Source organism: Microtus pennsylvanicus, chromosome 16 (genome assembly GCF_037038515.1).
Source record: "Microtus pennsylvanicus isolate mMicPen1 chromosome 16, mMicPen1.hap1, whole genome shotgun sequence".
Lineage (NCBI taxonomy): Eukaryota > Metazoa > Chordata > Mammalia > Rodentia > Cricetidae > Microtus > Microtus pennsylvanicus.
This window is the reverse complement of record NC_134594.1, coordinates 40,732,429-40,758,225: the sequence shown is the minus strand read 5'-3', so window position 1 is coordinate 40,758,225 and position 25,797 is coordinate 40,732,429. Positions and strand designations below refer to the sequence as shown.

The 25,797-nt window shown below is 36.8% G+C and overlaps 1 protein-coding gene across 3 annotated transcripts in view; it reads left to right on the top strand.

The window, feature by feature from the left end:
• Zbbx (zinc finger B-box domain containing) overlaps positions 1-25,797 on the top strand; it is a 91,667-nt gene that overhangs the window by 22,898 nt on the left and 42,972 nt on the right. For all 3 annotated transcript variants that reach the window (XM_075950556.1, XM_075950558.1, XM_075950557.1), the window contains exons 8-9: positions 2,300-2,395; positions 23,107-23,259. In XM_075950556.1, the coding sequence (XP_075806671.1) occupies positions 2,300-2,395; positions 23,107-23,259 (249 nt within the window). The remainder of the gene's footprint in view (positions 1-2,299; positions 2,396-23,106; positions 23,260-25,797) is intronic.

Here is a 25,797-nt window from a genome sequence, read left to right as displayed (position 1 = left end):
CAAAAACCAAAAAACATCTCTGAACATGATGCTCTCACTCTTTCTTGACGGCATCATTTATAATCAAGTCTGGCCTCTTTTCAATTATGCCTAGCAACACACAGAAGCAACAATATTTTCATAGCAAATGCAGTGTCCTGTCATAATTTTGAAAGGATGGACACCTCTGACACCATTCCCCATATGGTTCCTTTTAATAGTTTCATACCCTACCTGCTGTATCAAGATAGGTGTAAGCGGTTTGCAATCTGGAGATTTGCACGTCAGGTTTCCCCGTGAAGGACATAACCTTAAGTAAATTACTGAGTCCTTCTGAAGATGGTTTGCCACCTGTGACCTATGCCACAAAGCTAGCGATGGTTATAATTTGATAAAGTGCTTGTTGCTACATCTAACACATACAAGGGAAACAATACCTATAATGATTTTGTTGTTATCTTGTCAGCTTATGACTTTATGCACTTAAAAATATTAATAAAATCCAACACTTTCAATATTTTAAATGACATTTCAGAGGCCTCAGGCAGTTTCTCTATGCTAAAAGTAGAAAGAAAAGTTACCTTTTAATTTGGCACATGTGGATGATTTAATTAGAATGAAATGAGTTCTAAAAACTAATACAGCTGCTCTGGAATTTGCCAAATCAACCAGATAGTTCTTCAAATTGCACCCAGGAGTTTTTATCATTGAGGAAACTATGCAGCAAAATGGAATCCTTATCTATGGTTTAGTATGTTGCCGCCAGTTGCACAAACTGCCTAAAAAGATTTTCCAGTTGGCAGTCATTTTAACCCAATTTAAATCCAAATATGCTTGTATAACAAAATATGCGAGCTTGCTTGGCAACCCCAGCTTTGATCTTCTGGTCTAGAAATATCTGTTTAGCTGTTTTCATTAAACATCTGTTAATAAATACATGGCTTTGAATTCCATGCTGAACCTGGTTTTTCAGCTCCCTGACTCATATTATGTGGCAGAAACTGCCAAAGGTTTATGAAAAATTCAGAGGAATGTTAACAGGTATGTTCAAAAATTGGGATTTTGAAATATTCATTACTGTATTAATACTATCATATAGCTGTGTGAAATTATAACTTTAACATTTATTTGGCACTTAAAATTGTATAATTAAGGACTTTTTGTTATAACCTCTTAGAAAGACTTTATAGAGCTGTTGCTTTTTCTGCTTACATAAGATTTCCAGCTTTACGTTTTCAATTATCTTTGAAAATGTATTGAATTAATAATAGACCATGCAGTCATCTGACATACTTGATTCATTAAAGATTTTGCAAGGTTTTAAAGAAAGAACTGTTTGTTACATCATACTTAAGGATCTGCCTGGATGTACAAGTTAGTGAAGCCACAATGACATCCACGTGTTTCAACTCAGAGCTCAAGATCTCAACCATGATAAACACTGATGTTTGCTCAGTCAATCACTGACCATTGAAAACAGTACTAATCATTTCTTGACACAGACCTTCCGACACTCTCTCTCTTCTTCTATATAATTCCTTCTTCATGTTTCCCATCATTTTTTCATCCTGGGCCAATCTGAAACACATCACACTGTGAAGGTGTTGAAGCAATGTTACAGCAACTTCATAATAGCGACTTCAATCCTAGTAAAGCTTTTTTTCCCCTTCTCCTTACTTGCACTGTTTTTTAACAGAATCATGGGACAGGTACGTTGCATACCCAAACTTTCCACAGTTTAGTCAGTACATTTTCCTATTACTGAGAAGCCAGAAGGTAAACTGACCTGTGATTTTCTCAGTCACCAGAAACACCACATCTTGTTTTCTCTTTCCTTTGCACACACGTCTGACAACATTATCAAAACTGTATTTTAAGAATCACCAAGAAGGGAATGCATTCATGGACGCATGTGGAAAGTGTTGCAAGAGACATTATATATTGTTTTTAGCTAGTGTTGATGTGCATAAAAATAAAACATGTCATGAAATGAGAGTCTTAGTGTATAATATTTCCACATCATTTCCACCAGGTCAAGGAGTTTGACCGGATGCTATTAGTTTTTTATGACTGTTATAAAATGGTGCGTTTATATATGTATATAATATGTATAGCCAACATGACCACAACTATTATTTGTTCTCAGAGTAAATAGTTTCTCAGTGTTAAATTTTAGCATTTCGGCACTTTTTCATTCCAATGACATCTGTGTAGTTGGAGGAATAAATACAAAGCATATTAGCATCTTCGCGCAAACCTTTTCTGATGGTTGTGCTGCCTTTGTGTGCTCTCATGTACACACATGTGCGTGTTTTTAAAGGTGTGCCTGGAATGCGGTGAGGATTATTGCTCGGGATGCTTTGCTAAAATACACCAGAAGGGGGCACTCAAGTTCCACAGAACGACTCTTTTACAGGTAGGCCTCTTCCTAAAATGTTCCATCACAAATGAATTTAAACATATTTTATTATCTACAATTCATGAAATTTCATATTAACTTCTGATAATTCTGTTATGTATAGTCATCCTTGACTTGTATCTTAAAATTATTTCACTGAATGATAATCCAGATTCTAATTTACTGTGTAAACTTTTTTTTTTTTAAACACAGTCCCTCAAATACTTACTTAGCTCGATTAAAATCTTCAGATTATGCCTCTCTTGGTAAACATAAAATACTAAGATTATACAATATTTTTATGTGTCAAAGCTTTCAATTAATGATTTTTTTAAGTATCATTTCTAGCTAGTCTGTGAACAGGAATTTGTTTTCTTGCGTGTTGTGTAAACAGTCATTCGTCTTCATGAACTATCATTTAGATAAGCTCATCTCTCACTGGCACTCTTTTCTTCCCATATACTGGGATCTTTTATTTGTTCAGTTAAATCCATTGATTAGTGTGTAAAATGCCTTAGCTTTAGCCCTGATAAACGCCTTTAAAAAGTTTCGCACTTAAAGAATAAATATAGTTAGATATAGAGATGACATTACACTAGTTACACTTAATGTTGCATTCATTTGTACTAAACTTAAATACTTTTATAGCAGTTTATTCAACAGCAATTTCTGGAGTATCTTCTAGGATGCTAGGGTCTATGCTAGGCAGTGACGTAACACAGCTTAATGTTGCACACATCCTGCTGGTAAGAACCCAGAAAGAATGTGAGAATAAAAGACCCGGCTTACAGTTAAAGATTCCAATGGCCATAGGGAATGAAAAGGAGATGATCAAATTTGTGTCTGAAGACATCTCTGTGAGATTCGAATCTTTATATTTCCTTTCAACATAAATATGTTTAACTCCTAAAGATGCTGACCCATAATGAAAAATACAAAACACCTATAAATAAAAATACAAACTCCCTCTCTCTCTCTCTCTCTCTCTCTCTCTCTCTCTCTCTCTCTCTCTCCTTCTCTCCTTCTCTCTCTCTCTCTCTCTCTCTCTCTCTCTCTCTCTCTCCTTCTCTCTTTCTCTCTCTCTCTCTCTCTCTCTCTCTCTCTCTCTCTCTCCTTCTCTCCTTCTCTCTCTCTCTCTCTCTCTTCCTTCTCTCTCTCTCTCTCTCTCTCTCTCTCTCTCTCTCTCTCTCTCTCTGTGTGTGTGTGTGTGTTTGTGTACACTAGGGGACACCCACCATTCTTCACAAGCATAAACATTGTTTTTGCATCTTTGTTTCTCCCTGGGACCCAACTTCACTGCTTAGGCTCTATTGCCTGTCCCAGAAGTTCTAGAGATAGATTTTCTTTACCTGCCCAGCATAAAATTTACCAATGCATTCCATCATGCCTGGAGATTTATGTATGTGCTGGAGATTGAATTCAGGTCTATATCTTCCAAGGCAAGAGTACTATTCAATGAGCTACCTCCTCATTCCCAGTCCATTACTTTTGAATTGACACACAGTTTTTGGAGCTCACAAACAGAAAGGAGAGAGAAGGTGGTAAAATCCTACTTTTTTTTATCTTGGGGTAATTAAACTGAATATTACTAGAAGTAAAATTGATTTATAATAAGGAGTCTAATTGTTAAGATGTAACTGCTACAGAATTCATCCTGATGAAGGTAAATATCCAACCACCTGGCTGTAAATTCTTACTCGATAATTACCAGTGGGTGGCTTATTCCCTCATCACGTGTTTTTAACCACTATTTGGTGAGTGGAAACTTTGTTGCTTTAGAAGGAAGATACAAAGGAGAATGAACCTCAGCTTCTCCCTTTAACCTTAGTGTCTGAGTTTCTTGACGTATACAAATGGACTTCTCCTTTTCTTTGTCTTCTCTTCTCACTTTTCCTCTGTTCCCCTCCCCCATCTCCCACACATCCTCCCCAGGACTTTGATATAATATGAATTTCTATAGATATGTGGATATGAGTCAAATCATGCTTTCCGAAACCAACCTGAACTAGAGAGAAATTTATGAACACTGAGCTATTTCGATTGCATATTTCTCTATTACAATAACTGAAATGGATTCTATTACTCGATTGGATGAATTTAATCATTTTTATATTAGAATCCTATGGAATTCCAAATGTTGAATTGATCAAGAAAGTACGAAAGCATTTACTATGTATATATTAACTATTACACTTTTTAAAAACAAGAGTATACTTACTTTGAAATGTAAATCTCTTGTGGACTCCATAGTGCCTTTGTAGAGAGTATTTATAGCAATCTGTAGGCTATTTTCTTATTTTTACTGATATATAACTTATAGACACCGTAGCAGGTGTTCAAGCCCATTTGCTGTTTCTAAGTTTTGAGAAATACTACCCTAATCAAGTCAAGGCACATTTCAATCATTTCCTTCACCGTGTTGCTTTTCCTTTTCTTTTTGTGATAAAAGCCTACACTATTGCTGGCATTGTGCTCTCTAGTTTTGATTGCAGAGAAGAAAATGTTGTCAAGTCACAAATAGTAAAATGATATTTAAGCTCCCTGGGGATTTGAAATTGAGGAAGACACATTTGTCTCAAAAAGTTAGAATGGGTGAATTTCATGTTGTATTGAAGAAATCAAAGAGTATGAGAAGTCAATTCCTTGGAGGGGGGATGATGCACATAAAAGTGCTGTCAAATGACTCCTGAGAACACATTCTCTTTGGAGTTCATGGTTTACCATCCCTATTGCCTGCCAGTCTGTTGATACTGGTGCTGACATGGGACGAGTCCAAGGAAGCCTGCCTGGCCTACCTTCTGACTGTCTTCCTTCCTTCCTTCCTTCCTTCCTTCCTTCCTTCCTTCCTTCCTTCCCTCCCTCCCTCCCTCCCTCCCTCCTCCTCCCTCCCTCCCTCCCTCCCTCCCTCCCTCCCTCCCTCCCTCCCTTCCTCTGTCTCTTTCTTTCTTTCTTTCTTTCTTTCTTTCTTTCTTTCTTTCTTTCTTTCTTTCTTTCTTTCTTTCTTTCTTCTTTCTCTCCCTGCCTGCTCTTTTCCCTAGAGTTTCCTGTGCGTTCCTACTTCTCCCCATTTTTCTTTTTTCTCTTTTCTTTTACATTTACTTCTAAGACATTACCTAGTTTTACTTAAGAAAATCCCTACAATACTAAAATCAAGCTTTTTGTTACCATTTTCTTGCTAACACAATTTTAAACAATATTCTATTTTATTTATGAGTGATTTATGCTTGGCAGTGATTGAAACATCTCGGATTTCCATGCCTCTTCAAGCCCTATTACACAGTCAATCATGTGCGGAGTAAAGTATAAAGGCACAGGAACAACTGCAGACTATAAAAGTTATATTTTTTTAATTAGAAAAATTGTCAAGACTGATACTGGAGGGTTTTCTTTCTATAAGAAAAATAAGGTCTTCACACTGGAGCACTGGACTGAGCTCCCAAGGTCCCAATGAGGAGTGGAAGGAGGGAGAAGATGAGCAAGGAAGTCGGGACCATGAGGGGTGCACCCACCCACTGAGACAGTGGGGCTGATCTATTGGGAGCTCACCAAGGCCAGCTGGACTGTGACTGAAAAAGCATGGGTTAAAACCGGACTCTCTGAACATGGCGAACAATGAGGGCTGATGAGCAGCCAAGGACAATGGCACGGGGTTTTGATCCTACTTCATGTTCTGGCTTTGTGGGAGCCTAGCCAGTTTGGATGTTCACCTTCCTAGATATGGACAGAGGGGGAAGGACCTTGGACTTTCCACAGGGCAGGGAACCCTGACTGCTCTTTGGACTGGAGAGGGAGGGGGAGAGGAGTGGTGGGAGGGGGAGAAGGGTGGGAGGAGGGGGAGGGGAATGGGAGGAGGGGGAAAGTGTTTTTTTCCTTTTCTCAATAAAAAAAAAGGGTAAAGAGGCACCTGTGAACATTAAAATGAAGCAAATGCTCCGTTCTCAAGCAACAGTCAAACTACCTCAAGCTCCAGTTACCATGTAAATAGACTCATTTTGGCACAACATCCTACCGAACTCCAAAGAGAAGCAGACAGAGAGCTCTCTGTTCTCAGATACAGGCTTCATTCCTTCCCACTATGGTGCTGTTAGTTGTGAGAGATAGGATGAGTAGCACAAAATAAACAAACAGAACCCAAAAAAAGCAAGTAGGGAGTGCTGCACTAAAATGGTCAAGAGTTACCCAAATCTGAAATTTCTCTGACTTGCTTGTGCCTGTATTGTAGGTACCAGAGATCTGTAAATTAATGACTAGGTCTGCACAGAACCCTCCTAATTTCATCATCTTATGATGTCTCTTTTTCCTCCTCGCTTCCTTTTTCTTCCTATTTCTTCTTTTGTTTCTTCCCTTTTCTCTTTCTCTCATACTTCCTGCCTTTCTTTTCCTTTCTACCTACTCCTTTTTTCTTTCCATTCTTTTTTTGTTTGTTTTTTTAAAAATCCCTTTCTGTCATTACCTAATTTTATGGGATTATTTCTTCATGTTTAAAGATAAGAAGGAGTGAGATAAAATAATGTCAATTTTACAGGGTTAAAATTAAATGAGTTACTATCAAGAAAAAAAGAAAAATAAGGTCTTAATATAGCAAGCATTCGTATTTCTTTTTAACAAAATACACTCAGACACAGGAGAATGCTAATCAGAAGAGTAGAAGGCTGTAGAAACACAAAAAAGGCATTCTACTGTGAAGTAAGACAAGCACAGGGGAGGCTGTATTAACTAAATCATTAATTGATAGATTATAGTAAGTATCATTTCTTAATTGGAATGGAGATTCTCTTAACTGCCAAGTAGAAACCTCAGAAGATGGGAGGTTATGAACAAGAGAAGACGCCGTCCAGGCAGAATTTCATACTGTCTTGTATGAGGCTGTTTATCTCCATGGGAACGTGTGTTATATAAGCATGGGTGTAATTAGGAATATATGCTTGTATGAATAAACTTACCGGCAATAATTTGCTGAGTATATGAATCTCAGTGCTAGAAAACAATTTATACTTACTAACTTCATGATATTTTAAATTATATATTTAATTTGACGATGTCCATTACCAGGTTTTAGACTCACATTATTAGTGTCCCGTTAATGTTTAAGATGATATATTTTGACATAACGATTAGTCATTTTGGACAATGGTCTTATGAAGGCCATTTGCCATTCACATACATATTATACGTATGCTGGGCATGGCCCCCAGACTCTCTTATTTGCTACTTAGGGGCTCCGTTTTCTGACTGCTGAAACACAGCTGCAGATGGGGCATCATTGATACTGCCTCCGGAGTTTTTCTTGTCTATAGCATCTACCACCTCTAACATTGCTTCTAAAGGGTGGCCTGGTTTGTGTGTACTCTGCTATTACAAGACCCCACAGACTGGATTAAACATTTGTTCAGACCACAGTTTTGGAGGCCGGAAGGCTCACACTTGTCGGGAGGGGGGGGCGGGTTGGCTGCATTTGAAAAAGAGGGCCTTGTGGCACGCAAGACTCTGCAGAGTTTCAGGTTGTACAGACCATCGCATGGTTACAGGGACAGAAATCAACTTCCAAGATAAACTTGGATACATGATTTAATTAGTTATAATCACATGTAAAGATCTCATACCTCCACATCTCACAAATGGGGTTTATATTTCAATGAATTCTGGAAAGAAACCTACAGATCATAGCATAACCACCACCCACCAAATGTTCAAACATTCTCCTTGTTTCAATTTAGTCCCGCTCTGGAGGCCATGACACCTCCTGTCCCCCATTTTTTTTCTTACCAAATGCTCCTCCTAAGAATTAAGTGGGAGGTAAATCAGTACTGATTTGCTCAAGCGGTAAGGAGAGGCTCAAAGCCAGAAGAGGTTGCGGCTCTATTCATCTTTCCCCAATCTGTATTATGTATTTTATTATATTATGATATATTAGTAAATGTATTATTTTCCATGCTACGTTTTGTTCTCCCAGGCTGCTCCCTTTTTATATCTGGCATTGAGTTTTTTCTTGCCCTGCTTAGAGTTGGTGTTTTCTGAGCAATCTAGTAAAACACTGGAAGACACATCTTATAATTATTTTTGAGGAGAACTTGATTTCGTGACAGTGTAGAATTCAGAGTAAACTCTTAGCTCGTTATTAGCTTTGTTTTAGGGAATGAGAGAATTGTTAAAGGTCAGTGCATAGAAACTGAAAAGTTGGTATTCAAGTGCGAAGGTAGGGATAGGAGATGCAGCTATATTACAGACACAGTAAAATCTGCCATTATGCCAAGGATGTTAAGGCAAATCAACTTCTTGCTGCTTTGTGGAACTGCTGAAATTTCCTTTGGAGGGGAGAATTTTCCCAGAGGATTGACGGCTATCTAAATGAGAATGCAAACCCTGTACCTGAAACGGAACAGCTGAGCTTGCTCAGAGTCTTATCCCTCAAGCAGTGGCTCTCAACCTTCTTAATGCTGTGACCCTTTACTACATCTCCTCATGGCGTGGTGACCCCAGCCATACAATTCTTCCACTGCTGCTTCATAACTCTCATTTTGCTACCGATATGAATTGTAATGTAAAGATCTGATATGTAGGATATCTGTTATGTGCCCCTAAAGTCATTAGTAAGGTAGAACGATGCAGATACCAAGACATTACCCTTCAGAGGGGATTATCACATGTTCACTTGATCTTACAGTCAAACTGCAAAATTATCCTAAAAATAGTATAAATTGACTGCTTATAAATATTCATCCTGTACTTCAGGGGAAAGTAAAATACTTAAAATATATATAGCAACTGCATACTGCCGTTTTTCCTACTTCTTGAGTATGATTAATGTTTATCCCTATACTACAGGGCCAAGTTCATTGCTCTTTAACCAAACAATTATCAGTCTTGCCACCTCAGTTAAGGGACTTCTCAAAATTACCTTACTACTAACTGCTCACTCTTTCGTGTCTTCTGATAAAATTCCAACTCCTGTTAGGAATGTGTCAGATTTTTTCAGAACTGTATTCTCAGCACCTGTACCTGGCTCCAACAAATCAATTTTTAGGAGAATAAAAATAGAAATGAATCTGTAATGATATGATTAAATTCTCAAAATAAAAAAAACCAGCATTTTTAGGTAGCAAAAGATTATTTTTCTCCATATTTTGAAATCTAAAGAATTTATTAACTAAAATTGGATGAAGAATATAACTTATCTTAATATGTATGGGTGAAAAACTTATGAAAGTTTTTCCTCTTAAGTTTTAAATTTGGCCTTTAGTTAAGTCTGTAGTCCTTTCTTGGAGAAGTAGAAAAAGCTATCTCTGAAACATATTTACAGTAAATAAGACCTCTATTGGGCACACTGTAGTTTATCAGGAGTAACTGCAGATGGCAGGTAAGCTAGAGCTCCCTACCTGCAGAGAGGTTTGTAACCGATACATCCCCCGTGGGGTTTCAGAAGCCCTGGCGTGCACATTGCCTCCATGGAAAATCAGAAGTGCAAGCCAGACATATTATTCACATCCCAGAGTTGTGCTTCTGTCTGAACCCCTGCACAAGGCCCCTCCCAGAACAAACACTGATGCTTTCCCGCTAGCAAAACAGTATGCCTGTTTCTGAGCTGCCTGTTGGCCGGGGCAGCTTGCTGAAAGCATTGGAAGTCAGAAAGAATGCTCACTCAACATTTCATTTAAGTGTTTGATCACATACTCAGAATTTCAAAAATAGACTGAAGACCAAAAATTTTTTTTCTGGGGACAATTGATAGGATTGTTTTACACAGAGAAGTTATAATTCATATACCATAAATGTATTCATGTGAGATGTATAGTGCAGTGGATTTTAACACTCTTGCTAATATGTATAGATATTGGTCCAATTAATTTTGAACATGTTATCAGTTCAAAGTGAAACTGCTTATTTCTTCATGGCTGTGGTCATACTCCTGCTAACCATACAAATTCCCCACAATCTTCTACTTCTTACCTCTTATAGATTAGCCAGTTTTGCCACGATGTATAATTAGGGATCTGTTTACCTTATTTGTATGATGTTTAAAGCATTAATTGCTGTTGTGATTTAGTATTTCATTTATGTTTATGGATAAGTAGCAGCAGTCTGTAATATCCAACATTTGATGGGGCATCTGTGTCATCTTCACATTTAGGGCTGTTAGGAATAATATTAGGAAATTGTATATTCTGCTTTACTTTTGTGTATACGTATCAGGGATGAAGAGAATCTCTACGTAACTAAGAGTGGCCTTGAGCTTACAAATCTCCTGCCTCAGTCTCCTGTTTACCAGAATCCATTTCCCCTTCCCAGAAGGATCCATGCATGTGTGTTTTAGGGTTCTCTTTGTTGCCTAGTTTCTCTGGGGTCATGGACTATAAGTTAGCCATCCTTTGCTTTATGTCTAGTATTCACTTATGAGTGAGTACATATTGTGTTTATTTTTCTGGGTCTTGGTTACCTCATTCAGGATTATCTTTTCTTGTTCCATCCATTTGCCTGAAAATTTCATGATGTCACTGTTTTTCATAGCTGAGTAATACTTCATTGTGTAAAAGTACCACATTTTCTTTATCCATTCTTCAGCTGAGGTGGATCTAGGTTGTTTCCAGATTCTGGCTATTATAAATAATGTTGCTATGAATATAGTTGAGCAAAGGTCCATCTGAAATATATCTCTGTTCATCTAGAAAGCTTAGCTAACATGACTACAGTTTGACTATTACAGATGACTATCTACTAATCTGTATTTTTAAAATATACATTGCATTTTAAAATGAGCTATATAAACATAATACCTTAAATAATTCCTTAAACAAGAATATATATATATATATATAACAAAATTAACCTTGAAATAAACCTAAGTCCATACCATTGTAAAGTATTAATTTCTATATCATATCCCACATTAAATGATAATATTTATAAATAATCATTTTAGGAATTTAGGCCTACTTTTCTCCAAACTGCTTCCTGCTGTTTGTTGGACAAAGTATTTTTAGGGTTCATGGAGACCTTTTGAAGGGTCTTGTTCCATCAAATCATATTAGCCTGGAAGGAATCCGCAGGTCCTCATCTTGAGTGGAAATAAAGTAGAACCTCTTTTTCAAAGCAACATATCCTTTGACACAAAGTTTGAAGTTGAACCTTTATGTTGGTTTAACTTAGCAGCCTCCAGAATCAAATGTGTCTCTGTAGTCAAAAAATTTAAAGAAAATACAATAATATACATAATCCAGACTCTCTATGTATATTCCACTTTTATGTGGCTTATTTTGTTCACTCCTTTAATCTATGCCTTTCTGTACTCGTTCTCTCTCATAAGTCCATGTCCATAAGTCTAACACTATGACCCATTCAGAGTTTTTTTTGTCTGAATCTGCCTTATTGTGTATTTGTGATCATTTTCTGACCAGGAGTACTTTTAAAATAGTAAGCAGTTTGGTTGCAGTGGCCCTGGACACTGGCTCCACCTTTCTTGGCCTTTTAATATGGCAGAGGTATGTTTATTGCCAGCTTTGTGATCCGTGCTCATTGCACCAACTCCAGGGATGCAGGTGATCTATGTCATCATTAAGCAACTAGTAGCATCTGGCTCACAAACCACATTTAAGTGCAAGACTTCCTGAAAGTGCCAGAGCTGTTGTCTCTTAATGAAGCCATGCAGGAAGCCTTAAAGGAGCTGTGCCTCTGCTAGCTACCAGCAAACAGATCCTATCTGGAAAAAAATGTGGCTACCAAAAGGCTGTGCTTTGCTTCCATTTTAGTGGGTCTAGAATCTCTCTCTCTCTCTCTCTCTCTCTCTCTCTCTCTCTCTCTCTCTCTCTCTCTCTCCCTCCCTCCCTCTTTCTTTAATCTCTTTTATGTCTTATGTGGACTCATGCCCCAGATTGTGGATGCCATTTTTGTAAATAGGGATTGTATGTTCATTTACTCTAATAATCAAATAGAACCTATATTAATTACAACACCGCTTGGCCAATGACCCAGGCATATTGTTAGGTAGTTCTTATATCTTAATTAACCCATTTATGTTAATCTGTGCATCACCATGGAGTTGCGGCTTACCTGTGGGTTCCAGTGTTCTTCTCCTTTGGCAGATACATGGCATCATGGCATCTCCTTTACTCTGCCTATTCTTTTTCCATATCTCTGTTTAGATTTCCTTCCTGGTTTTACTCTGCTAAGTCATTGGTTAAAATAACTTCATACGTCAACTAATAAAAGCAGCACATACACAGAAGGACATCCCACATCATAAGGGTTCATCTGTCGTGTTGATTTCCTCAAAGAATCAGTTTGTTGTTTCACTAATTCTTTGTCCTGTTGTTTTTGCTTCTATCTTACTGATTTCAACCCTCAATTTGATTATTTCCTGTTATCTACACCTTGTTGAGCCTACTTCTTTTTCTTCTAGAACTTTCATGTGTGCTGTTAAGTTGATAGTACAAGATTTCTCCATTTTCTTTATGAAAGCACTATTCCTATGAACTTTCCTCTTAGCAAAGCTTTCATAGTATACCATAGGTTTGGGTATGCTGTGTATTAATTTTCATTGAGTTCAGGGAAGTTTTTATTTTCTTTCTTTATTTTTTCCTTGACCCAGGGGTGATTCACTTGAGCATTGTTCAGTTTCCATGAGTTTGTAGGCTTTCTGCAATTGGTGTCGTTGTTTAATTCTCACTTTAATGCATGGTGTTAAGATAAGGGGGCTATTCCATTTTTTTAATCTCTTGAAGTTATGCATTATATATCCATATATATATATATATATATATATATATGAATAAAAGATAGGTACCCTCCAAAAAAACTGAATCTGAATTAAAGTCCTGTGTCATCCAGCTTTTTAAAATGTGTATCAAAAGTTTGTGTCCTCTTGCCTCAAAATCTGGATGCAAGTTGTGTGTCTTCCTACCTCAAAGGTCCAGATTACAATTGTATCCACCCACTTCAAACAAAGTTGAAAATCTTTTACAAGTGTGCCCTCTATTTCTGGATTGTAGTTCATTTCAGATAAAATCCATGCTGATAACCAAGAGTTGCCATCACAGAAGGCAAAATATTATGTAATTCTAGTAGTGTGTTATAAGTAAAAATAGCCGAACATACACAACAATGTTTGCTAATGAATTCAAGGAGAAGGAAATCAGAGATGGAGTTCAATGGAGTCCATAGATGACAGAGTCTTGACACTGGAGAGATGGCACAGCCCCTGAGAATATTGACTACTCTTCCAGAGGAGCAATATTTGATTCTCAGTGCAAACATGACAGCTTATAACTGATTGCAACTCTAGCTGCACATGATATGACACCTCTCTGGCCCCTGATGGCAACAGACACTCGAGCTGTTGCATGGAAATATCTGCAGATAAAACACCCAAACACACAAAAGTACAATTAAAAATATTTTAAAAGCTGAAGTCCTATGGTTTTGATGTTCACAAAAGTGCCTGGAGTAACAGTAGGGCACCGTGTGCTGAGGACTTTTTCTATGAGTATATAAACCTATTTTGGAAAACTTTTATGATGTGGGAGTGTCATATATCAATCTGTTGATTTCATTCGTTAAGCAATAAAGAAAACTGCTAGGCCCATTGGATAGGCCCACCCTTAGGTGGGTGGAGTAAACAGAACAGAATGCCGGGAGGAAGAGGAAGTGAGGTCAGACTCCGCAGCTCTCCTCTCCGGAGCAGACGCAGGAGAGACGCCATGCTACCTGCTCCAGGGAAGACGCACGCTATGAAGCTCCGACCCAGGATGGACTTAGCCTAGAATCTTCCCGGTAAGCGCACCTAGGGGCGCTACACAGATGATTAGAAATGGGCCAGAGCAGTGTTTAAAAGAATACAGTGTCTGTGTAATTATTTCAGGGCATAAGCTAGCCGAGCCGGGCAGGCGGCTGGGGTGTTTGGGGACGCAACCCTGCCGCCGCCCATATCACTACACTTTTATAAAATAGTGAATGAAAGTTTCACATTTTGATTTATTAAATATTTAACAATATACACTCCTTCTTATTCAAAATTTTGGATAATAAAATGCTATTTGTAGAATTTTGAATGACCAACCACATACTTAAATATTTATTTGATGACACATTGCTGGATATTTCAGGATCCTTTAAAAAATACAGATACTAACTACATTGTCTCCTGATTTTTTTTACAAGGTTTGACAAACTTTACAGTTGTTTTGTTGGAATTAGTTTATGCTCATCGCTTTTTATAGAATAAAATTTTTCATTGGTGATTCAAGAGTGATTCTATATTTAACACCCAAATGTGACAGTTTTCTTGATCACTGTTTGCTGGTGAATTTATTCTGCTATGTCTGAAAATCTGTTATTCAAATAATTGAATATGAAACGTTTGTTCTTCATGTAGTTCAAATATGAGTAATTACTGAAAGCAGCTAACTCAGCTGAGTGCATTCATTATACACGTAATATTAGCTGAAAACAACAGTAAGTACTTGCTAAGATAATTATTATAGTGCATAATTATATGGCATCAAAACTGCAAATAGGTAGCAAGATTGCAGGTGTGAATTTCCTGTGTTGCTTTCTTTGGTTATCCTGGCTCACTTTAAAAATTGCTCCTTAAGAAATTCTTGATGCAATAAAAATTGAAAAGTACAATTATTTAGACACAAATCATGCCTTTTGCTTTCCTGAGACAGGATGCTTACAGTTTTTTTGGTAACACATTATATCTGGAGCAATAACATTCACATGTCATCTTGTCTTGTGAAAAAATGTTTTAATTGAATGAGATGTGTTTTATTTCATATGCACTGTTACTTTATGGTAATATTATATATAAAATCTAGATTAAGTTTATTTGGCATCATTTGTCTGTTGTGCAGTGAATTTCCAGACTCTTTATCATTTTGATTATTTCCTTAGGATACAGGAAAAATAATAATGCCTAAATCAACAATTAATAAAACCTGATAGGAACCAGTCAGTCCTTTATGGGAAAGGAACAACTGAAGGTATATGTTGCTGGAACTTCAGGCACATATTTTTATACTTCTAGGATTTGATTCCTGTCAGGTTTGCAGTTAGTACAATAAGTATTTCCATATTGGAATGATGCATGCTTTTGCAGTTATCACATGTTGTTTGGATATAATGAGCAGAAAGCTTCAATATGCATTCTTTTTCTGTTTTTCATTTGCTGAATTTTCAATGTGTGTGTGTGTGTGTGTGTGTGTGTGCATGAGCACGTGTATGTGTGCGTGTGTGTGTGTGTGCGTGTGTGTGTGTGTGTGTTGCATGCACACAGGTGTGTGTGGGTTGCTGATGCCCAGTCTCATATGCAGAGGATAGAGAAGGACACTGGTGATTCTGCTCTATCACTGTTTTGAGTCATTCTCAGGATATCTCACTGAACCCAGAATTAGGTCAGAGGGCAGTAACCTCCACCACTCTTCTTGTTCCTGTAGTGAAAAGTTTATAACCATGCCAGTGAGGACAACTGTCTTCTTTCAGGGATGCTGAGGACTTGAATTTAAGGTGTTTTTTTTTAACTAGGTGAGGCTGAGTCAAATTTGATGCAAAAGATAAATGTTTTTTATTGACTTTTTAAAATTTATTTATTTATTAAAGATTTCTGTCTCTTCCCCGCCGCCGCCTCCTATTTCTCTCCCACTCCCCCAATCAAGTCCCCCTCCCTCATCAGCCCAAAGAGCAATCAGGGTTCCCTGCCCTGTGGGAAGTCCAAGGACCACCCACCTCCATCCAGGTCTAGTAAGGTGAGCATCCAAACTGCCTAGGCTCCCACAAAGCCAGTACGTGCAGTAGGATCAAAAACCCATTGCCAGACAACAACAACAACAACAACAACAACAACAAAGATTCAGTCTCATATCAATAAAGCAAAATCTAACAAAAAAAAAAAAAAACCATTGCCATTGTTCTTGAGTTCTCAGTAGTCCTCATTGTCGGCTATGTTCAGCGAGTCTGGTTTTATCCCAGGCGCTTTCAGGCCCAGGCCAGCTGGCCTTGGTGAGTTCCCAGTAGAACATCCCCATTGTCTCAGTTTGTGGGTGCACCCCTCGCGGTCCTGAGTTTCTTGCTCGTGCTCTCTCTCCCTCTGCTCCTGATTTGGACCTTGAGATCTATGCTCACATAACACGCATTTTTTTCCCCAATGAGCTCTCCTTTTATCCTCGCCAAATGCTGTGGGTCCCTGCATTGCAACTTGTTTGAGTCTACACATTTGGCTTTCTCTGCATCTGTCCATGAACATGTAGGGACTTTGATACAAATTCTAGTTTTTGTTTCTAATTGCCTGCTGTTTAGAAAGTTTGTAGCTTTTACTTGATGTTTTCTTTGAGTAAAAAGAGTAGAAGAGTAGATGAAACTTTTGACCAATCATTTATTGAACTCCTCCCTAAATTCCTAAACAGAATTCGGTTAAGATAAAGACTACATTTAGGGGAAATACTTTAATACTTTAATTTGTAAAAATAAATTATTCAGAAAACAAACTAGTTTACTCTAAGAACAGAGGTATATTTTACTAATGAAAAATTGGAGATAACTCTTAAATTTTCCATACTTAATTAGCTGTTTAAAGTGTATAAAAGCTTGTATTTTTTAAATAAGTAATTTTAATTTTTAAAACATTTTAAGATAAATTTAAAAAAATTTTTTCAAGATATTGCTTTTAATCATAGGCACACAGACTATTACAATTGCTGTATGTATTGATAGGTAATTTAGTATGCAACTTGTCCTTCTAAAAATTATATAGTTAATGGTAATTCCAAATAGTCAATATGTATTAACTATTGTAATGAATTCATAGTACCCTTTGGGTCTATTCTTATAAGACATTTTTTTCTCTAGGTGTGTATTGCTTTGTCTCTTTATCTCTATGAACAGCAGAACTCTTCTGCTATGTTTAGAGCGATCAATTTACAGTGAAGTCTGGGTTTACAATAAATAATTTCTAAAATTTCACAAGTGGAAAACCAGAGAAAGCTAACACTGTAGCGGGAGAGTTCGTGTGGATGTGGTGATGTGTGACAATCAGCACACTGGAGCACCAGAGTCACAAGTTCAAGACCAGTATCCCATTGATTATTTAGTGTCTCTCTCATCCCTAAATCAAGCCGTACCGAAAATATAATGAATGGAGGAGATGAATTCCCACTTCTGTTTTCAAAAAACCTGCAAAGTAAGATGGCGTGAGCAGTGTGTTAACATTTTTAGAGCCTGAACTTAAAGAAATATGGCTGTGTCAGTGTGATCACTGGTATTTATTACTGAACACTGAGAGATTTAGTTGACAGCGGGAGGCACAGTCCTGTAGTACCGAGGCTGCCATCAAGCATGCCGTGTTTTTAAACTAAAACTTTTCCTCTTAGATTTTAACTTTTACAAGATGCCTGCCATCCACTCCAAAATGCTACAAATTATCAGCTCTCTTCACTTTGATTAATGCTGGATTGTAAGAGTGATGAATTCTTCTTGCGTGTAATTTGAAAGATAATATCACTCTAAGGGAAGAAAAGCTGAGGTGAGAATTTAGAACAGTTACAAGATGAAATCTGACCATCACACTGTGGGGTGAAAGATGTGAGGGAACATAGAAATGCTGGCAGTAGATCATATTCTGTGGCTTCAGTGAAATATACAATTTACTATGTTCTTTCAAGGCTGTGTTTATTTGAAATTAACCATTGTTAACATGGAGTATATTTGCACAGAAAAATTTATGCAATCTTAGTCTCCATATTTTGTCCATACCTGTTAGCACTGCTGATTTAAGTTAGAACTTAAATTCTTATGTTTAGGAGACATAAAGAAAATTATCTTTGAGTTGTTTCTCAGTTTGAAAACAATTCCTTAATATATGGTATTATTGTAAATAGACATACTAATCCATTATAAACACAATCATTTTTACATTATTATTCATTGACAATTTAGTGTCTAAGAAGATTGCTGTTGTATCACTAAATGAAAGATGATGTGACTTGCATCACAAGTTTAAATGTTTACCTCTAAATAGATGCAAAAGTTTTCAAGGATGTGTTCCCACATGTTAACTGTAGTTATCTCTAGGAAGAATTTAAGTATTTTAAGATTTTAATATGATGGTATGTTAATTTATATTTAACATGGTTAGTCAAATACAAAAAAATAGATTAATGGAAACTAAAAACAAAAATTTGCTTTTTACTGTTTTTCTGAGGTTAGGTGACTACCACTGAGAGGGAACTGCACAGAGATCTGCGGTGAGCGGTCACCTTCACCTCTCAGCATGCTCACCACCTTCTAAAGCTAGATTACGTTTTAAATTTATTTAATTTATTTTATATTCTATCCTCTGTTCCTCCTCCCTCCTGTCCTCCCATTCCCTCTCTCCTTCCCTATGCTCATATTCTCCAACTAGCACTTGATAGGATTTCTGAGGAAGTTTTAATTTTGAATGATCATCATTCTAACCGGGGTGAAGAATCTAAAGGTAGTTTTAAATATCATTCAAACTAGAGGATAAAAATACCAAGCATATTTTTAAATGTTTATTGGTCATTTGTACTTCTTCTTCTGAGAACGGTCCCATCATTTCATTAGACCAGTCACTGACCGGGTTTTATATTTTAGATGTCAGTCCTCTGTCAGATATATATCTGACAAAGATTATTCCCATTCTGTAGGGTGCTTTTAAACTCAAATATTTTTTTCTTTAGCTGTGCAAAACCTTTGCCATTCTATGTATTTCATTTGATATTCTAGTAACAATTTACTGAGCTACTGCAGTGTGTCTAGAAAAAACTTGTAGTATTTTCCCCAATATATTTCTGGTACTAAATTAAGGTCTTTGATCCATTTTCATTTTTTTGTTTGCTTTGTTTATTTGTACACAAATAGCTGGGTCTTCACCCCATAAGCCTTACCTGTGGAGTTATAGGTAGCTGATGGCTTCTGGAGGGGTCAGGTTTATTTAAGGGTGTGGCCCTTTCAGGAGATCATGCTCCAGTGGATGACTCCACATCCATTAGTATATAGACGACACAAATTAGACTAAATAGGTCATTGTAAAATACAAGAAAAGGTACAGAATAAGAGTAAGCAGAGAAGTGTTTGTGAATTTTGGAGAACTTATGGAAGAAGTAGAAGGTAACGAAACAAAGTCCATTACACAGACTTCTCAAAAATTAATTAAAACATTATTTTATTTTAGAAAGGGAGTTGTCTAGCTTCATTCTTCTGGATGTGGATACTCAGTTTCCTTTTTTTTTTGTTGTTGTTGTTTTAAAAGAAACATTTGCTCAACATGCTGTCTTTTTGCAAATGTATGCTTCTGCCATGTTTGTCCAAGATGAGTTGACTGTAGCTGAATGAGTTTGCTCCTGGCTCCTCTATATTTCTCTCATGGTCTATCTTTTCCCATCAGAGTCATGATGTTTTTGGTACAATGACTTTCCAATAAAAGATGACATCATTAAACGTTTAATTGATTATGATTGTTTTGATTTCCTGGGTATTTTGAGCTTTTGTATGGATAGTAAGTATTTTTTTTTCCTCTGGGAAGACTATCATTTGAAGTTTTATAGGAATTTCTCAAAGCATTAGAGCTTTTCTGGTTTGATAGCATTATCACAATATTCATTCTGCCAATTCATGGGAAAATATGGGAGGTTTTTCCATTTTCTAGAGAGGAGAACCTTCATCAATTTCATTCTTCAGTATTTTAAAATTTCCATTACACAGGCATTTCATGCCCTTGGCTAGGTTTATTTCTAAAAACTCTTCTCCAACTTTTTCTGGTCCATTTCCCAAAGACACTAGTAGACATCTCTCTATGCAATCTGCCATCTTCTAAAGGAGAAGACTACCATTTGACAGTAAATTAACTTCAATATATATTTTTCCATAAATTGATATTTAATATGCTATTTAAGGATATTATAAAGGTATTGGAATATTGGTATCAGAATTCATATTAGAACAAGAATAAGTCTTGTTGGCATTTTTTATCTATACTTTTAATGATTTTCTATAATATTTACTATACATTTGATATTTTATAAATATTATATGAACGCCAAACAATGTGAGTGCTTTTAAGATTCACAGGCATTTTTCCAGGTAATTTTCAATCAGACTTCTGCTCGGTTATTTTTTGGAATATAAGTAATGACTAAAACACAGTTGTTTCTTTAAGGCTGATCTTTATCACTGGCTTAAATGTCATCTAAAACAAAAACGGCACATATTTGCGTGGGTATGCACTGGGGAAATGTGGAGCAGCCGACGCAAGTCAGTGTATGGGACATGTAGCAATACATGTATGTCAGGCACATAGGCATATTTTCATGGGTAGTCTATACATTCAGTGTGAAATAAAACTGCTTGGCTTGATAATCACTGATTTATCACTAGTTCCGGTTGCAATGGATATTAACAGATTTGTAGAAGGTCACAGCTGAAGAGTTTCAATAAAATCTTAGCAAATTAATCTTTTTAACTAGGGGAATATTTTAAAATAGGAATATTGCCATGGCAGAGGATAAAACAGTAACGTCTAAATCTTATTGTACTCTTATTATTTTTTTTTTAATACTTTCTGATAAGTGAGATCCATATTTTGTGTTCTGGATGCTCAGTATCTTAGAGAGTCTTTGGAGACTCTGTGTTTCACTCTTGCAAATTAGTTGAAATTTAGATCCAATTAGTTCAAATTTTATAGAGTCATGGGACAGAGCAGCCTACCTGCTGATAGGAAACTTCCCAGAAAATAAACCTTTTCAAGTTTCCCCTGTCCAGAGTCATGCCCTGAGGAGACATAAGAATAGTTATTTTTAACATCATTTTTCAATTCATTTTAAAATCTCTGAAGCTCTTACCTCTTTTTAGACTTTATTATTATTATTATTATTATTATTTTTACCAATCACCATTTAGTGGACACAGTGATAGCTGTGCAAGGTTTAGTAAAGCTCCTTTCCATGAGCTTCGTAAAATGATAAGACGGACACATGCCAAATGGTGATGTGAAATCCATAGAATAAGTGATGGTAAAGATCTCCAGGTGTCCTAAAATAGAAGGCGAGGTGTCAAGGCACTGCAGAAAAGCAGGGGGTGGCTTTAGAGGGAGATGTAGGATATTTGGAGGCCAAGAGGATGAAGATAAAGATACAGTAGCAGAGCATTTCCTGTAGGTCACCCCTGGAGTGAAGACATAAAATGTGGAATGACTTGGAGTTTTAGGAAAGTACACAGAGAGAAATTTCTGCTGTCTACATCTGGATAGTATGTGCTTTTTGAATATATTTTGTTACAAAGGAAAACTCATTGCAACTAATAGATGTGATACATTTAGCGTTTTCTTTTTTGCCACAGCATACATAATGTAACACAGCGTTCTGTTTGAGGGTATCATAGTGGAAAAGCTATGAATCGTTAGACTTGCACACATCCCTTCTCTGCTTCCCACTGACTATGTGACCAAAGGCTGTAATTTAAACTTTCTGAGTGTGTGTTGCTTTATCCCCAAGACAGAAAAATAAAAAGGCTGGTTACATTTGAGATTTTCAATATCAAAATAACAAGATAAAGATAGTTAGAATATTATGGGTCTCAAATATTGTCTTCAGTAGATGGCTGCCACTGTTAGGATGGTTTATATCAGATGAAACAAGGCAAGCTTCCAAAGGAGGGAAGCAGCCAACAGTTCTTCCAAGCCGTGGTGTCCACAAATGACAGTAACTACCAACACGGCACAATAACACTGAGGGTACAGCAGTGGCTCCCACATAGTGGCAGTAGCAACACTCTAGTTGGACATAAGAGCTTCCAGCCAAAGGGAAATCATGCCTGGTATTGGAATCCTACCCAACCACTCAGAGTTAGTGAAAGTACAGATCTTGGAGGACAACCTACAATTGCCATGTTACTAAGCCAACATTTTACCTAATTACACTTTTAATTTTTGTTTACTACTCACAGGTCAGAGTAGTCTTCACAATGCATTAAGGAAACTTCTCTTTGCAATAGACAGAAAGCCACAATCAATCAAAATGTAGAAGCCTGAAGTTTAGTCCCAATAAATACACCTATAAAAATAGCTTCAATACTTGAGGAAAAGAAGCCATAAAAAATAAAAGAGCCATAGGTTCCAGGAGTTTGCTGTGGGATTGTTTCTCCTAGTAATTTTAAAAGCTGCAGTCTTAATGTCTTACAAACACGAATGCATAAAAAAGAGCTTGAACAAAGAAAATAACGATAGATATATAAAAATGCATGGGCGGCGGGGAGGAGGGGGCAGCCCATAAGGCCTGAATAATGCACAAAAAAATACAGGGAGTCAAGAAAGAAATCAGCTTCCTTAGGGAAGAGCACACCAATTATTTATCTAATACCAAACTGTCAGCCCTGAAAACATATAACCAAGTAACATTGTACATACTGAGCACGGTATATTGAGGAAAATAAATGTATGTACAAGCATATATACTTGTATTCATGTGACAATATTAAATGAAAATAGTATGTATTTGAATGAGAACAAAGGGGTGTATGGGAAAGTTTGAAAGGAGAAATGCAAAGGGTTAAATTATATAATTCTATATGATCTCAAATAAATAAAAAACAAAATGCTATTTTTTTATTTTAAGTAAAAATTAAATTTTATTAAATTTACTGAGTGGTACAATTCTGTAAACTTGATTTTTTTGTAAAATACTTAGGCTCCTATATTCATGTTGACAACACTCTTCCTTTCTTAATAGGCAAAATCTCAAATCTTATCCAACGTGTTAGATGTTGCTCATCAATTTATAAAGGAAGCAAATCCACCTAATGAAGGGAATATGTCTCCAGAAGCGTCCAGTAAAAGTCAAGAGAAAACTAAAGCCCCACTTCTTCAGGACAACAGCACTGAGGTAAACTGAGGGCAAAGCAGGCTATTTCCTGATCAACATCCATTCATGTTCATTACCAGAAATACACATTTGGGGATGATACTTTACAATATTGTGAGTTACTATGTACTCGTTTTAGTAACTGGATATACTCGACTATAAAAATAATTTTAAGATCACCTTGACTCCATTGAAAATTGTTTTTTAAAATAAAAATTTACTGAAAATGTGAAATTCTGGGTATTTTGACCTTGTCAGGAATTACATGAATGTTGGAGAAAAACATTAAAATAAAATGAAGGATATAACAATTTTTTCTTAGTTAGAATTTTCACATGCTCAAAATACAAAGGCTTAGGCGATAGGCCATTTCATCAGTGTATAAAGGTAGATAAGTGCCTAAAATCTGGCAGTTTGTCAGATTAACTATTGATCACAAAATGTGCTACATGTATTTTAATCTTCACATGTATAATACATGTATATATATATGTGTAGATATGTGACATAGAGTCATAACAATATTTTAAAAAAATGGATTGTATTTATTGAGGAAAAGTTAAATAAAAACTTCCCAAAAGTAGGAAGTTTCCAGGGAAAGAATCCTTTTCAATTATGTCTTTAGCAAGAAACACACTCTACATTCTGACTGACATTTTAATCCCCCTTCCCTTACATGGTATTCTGCTTGGGGAGGCTGCCATCTTCCCAGACTCGAAAGAGTCACACTTAAACTGTATTAATTGCAATACCGTTTGGCCAATAGTGTAAGCATATATATATATATATATATATATATATATATATATATATATATATAGCTAGCTCTTTCATCTTAAATTAACCCATTTCTATTATTTTTATATTTTACCAAGAGGCTCATGGCCTACTGGCAAGGTTCTGGCTGGCAGCTCCTGTCTTTCTCCTCTGGAGGCTACATGGCTTCTCATTGACTCTGCCTTCTTTCTCCCAGCATTTACTTTAGTTTGCCCACCTAGTGTTAATCTGCCCTATCACAGGCCAAACAGCTTCTTCAACCAATAAAAGCAGCGCATATACAGAAGGACTTCCCACGTCAGTATCCATTGTTTTCCAGTAGCTCACAGACTATGGTTTACTTAGTCACAAAGCATTGTTACTTTACTAAGTTTGGGTTGAAATGAAGTCTCTTGAGTTTCAAGTTCATGTACATAAGTGTTCTATTTCAGCATGATATCTTTCCTGCAAAGGAGCTATGTGTGAACTTCTCTAGAATGTGGGCACATTTCCATGTATTTCTTTTCCCCATAGACCTGCCAAAGATGTGTGTGAACCAACATTGGATGAGTTACAGCCTCATAATGGTGATATGATCCATAGGAATAAAGCATTCTATTTTATCTAGATAATAGACTTTTGTCTTTCCTTTTCATACCGTATATTCTGATCATAGTATCCCACTTAATCACCTCTCAGCTCCTCAACACCTCCTACCACATGCAATTTCATGTCTTGTTCTCCCTCTTCTTAGAAAATATAAAGGTTAATAAAACAAGTAAACCAGAAGAAAACAGTAAACATACAAAAAAAGAGAAAATGTTAAGAATTAGGAGACAGGGGACTGGAGAGGTGGCTCAGCAGTTAAGAGCATTGCCTGCTCTTCCAAAGGTCCTGAGTTCAATTGCCGGCAACCACATGGTGGCTCTGTAATGAGGTCTGGTGCCCTCTTCTGGCCTGCAGACATACACACAGACAGAATATTCTATGCATAATAAATAAATAAATATTAAAAAAGAATTAGGAGACAAAACAATGCACATTGGAAATGAAAATCTGATAGAAATGATTATCTAATAGAAATTTGTGTAGCGCTACTAATCAGCTTGACAATAACCTGAATTGATCTGGAGTTTCTATGAGCCTCTTGGGCAAACATCTCAATTAGATGTAACCAATTCCTACTCCTGGAGGTTTCATTTAGTGTCAAGAGAGATCCAGTAGGGTTTTGCTCTTGGAAGCATTTTGCCAGTATTTTATCAAAAATTTTTGCATTGATGATCAAGAGAGAGTCTGGTCTGTATTTCTGTTTCTTTGTTGCATTTTTGTGTGGTTTGGTATGAGGGTAACTGTAGCCTCATAAAGGGAGTTTGGCAATGTTTGTATCATTTCTATTGTGTGGGAAAAAATTGACGAGTATTGGAATTTGCTCTTCTTTGAAATTCTTTTTTTTTTTTTTTATTAATTTTTAAAACAAATTTCCACCTCCTCCCAGCCTCCCCTTTCCCTCCCCCTCCTCCCACTCTTCTCCCCCTCCTCCCACTCTTCTCCCCCTCCTCCCACCCCTCTCCCCTTCCCCCCACTCCTCTCCCCCTCCCTCTCCAGTCCAAAGAGCAGTCAGGGTTCCGTGCCCTGTGGTAAGTCCAAGGTCCTCCCCCCTCCGTCCATGTCTAGGAAGGTGAACATCCAAACTGGCTAGGCTCCCACCAAGCCAGCAGATTGCGTAGGATCAAAACTGCGTGCCATTGTCCTTGGCGTATCATCAGCCCTCATTGTTCGTCATGATCAGAGAGTTCAGTTTTA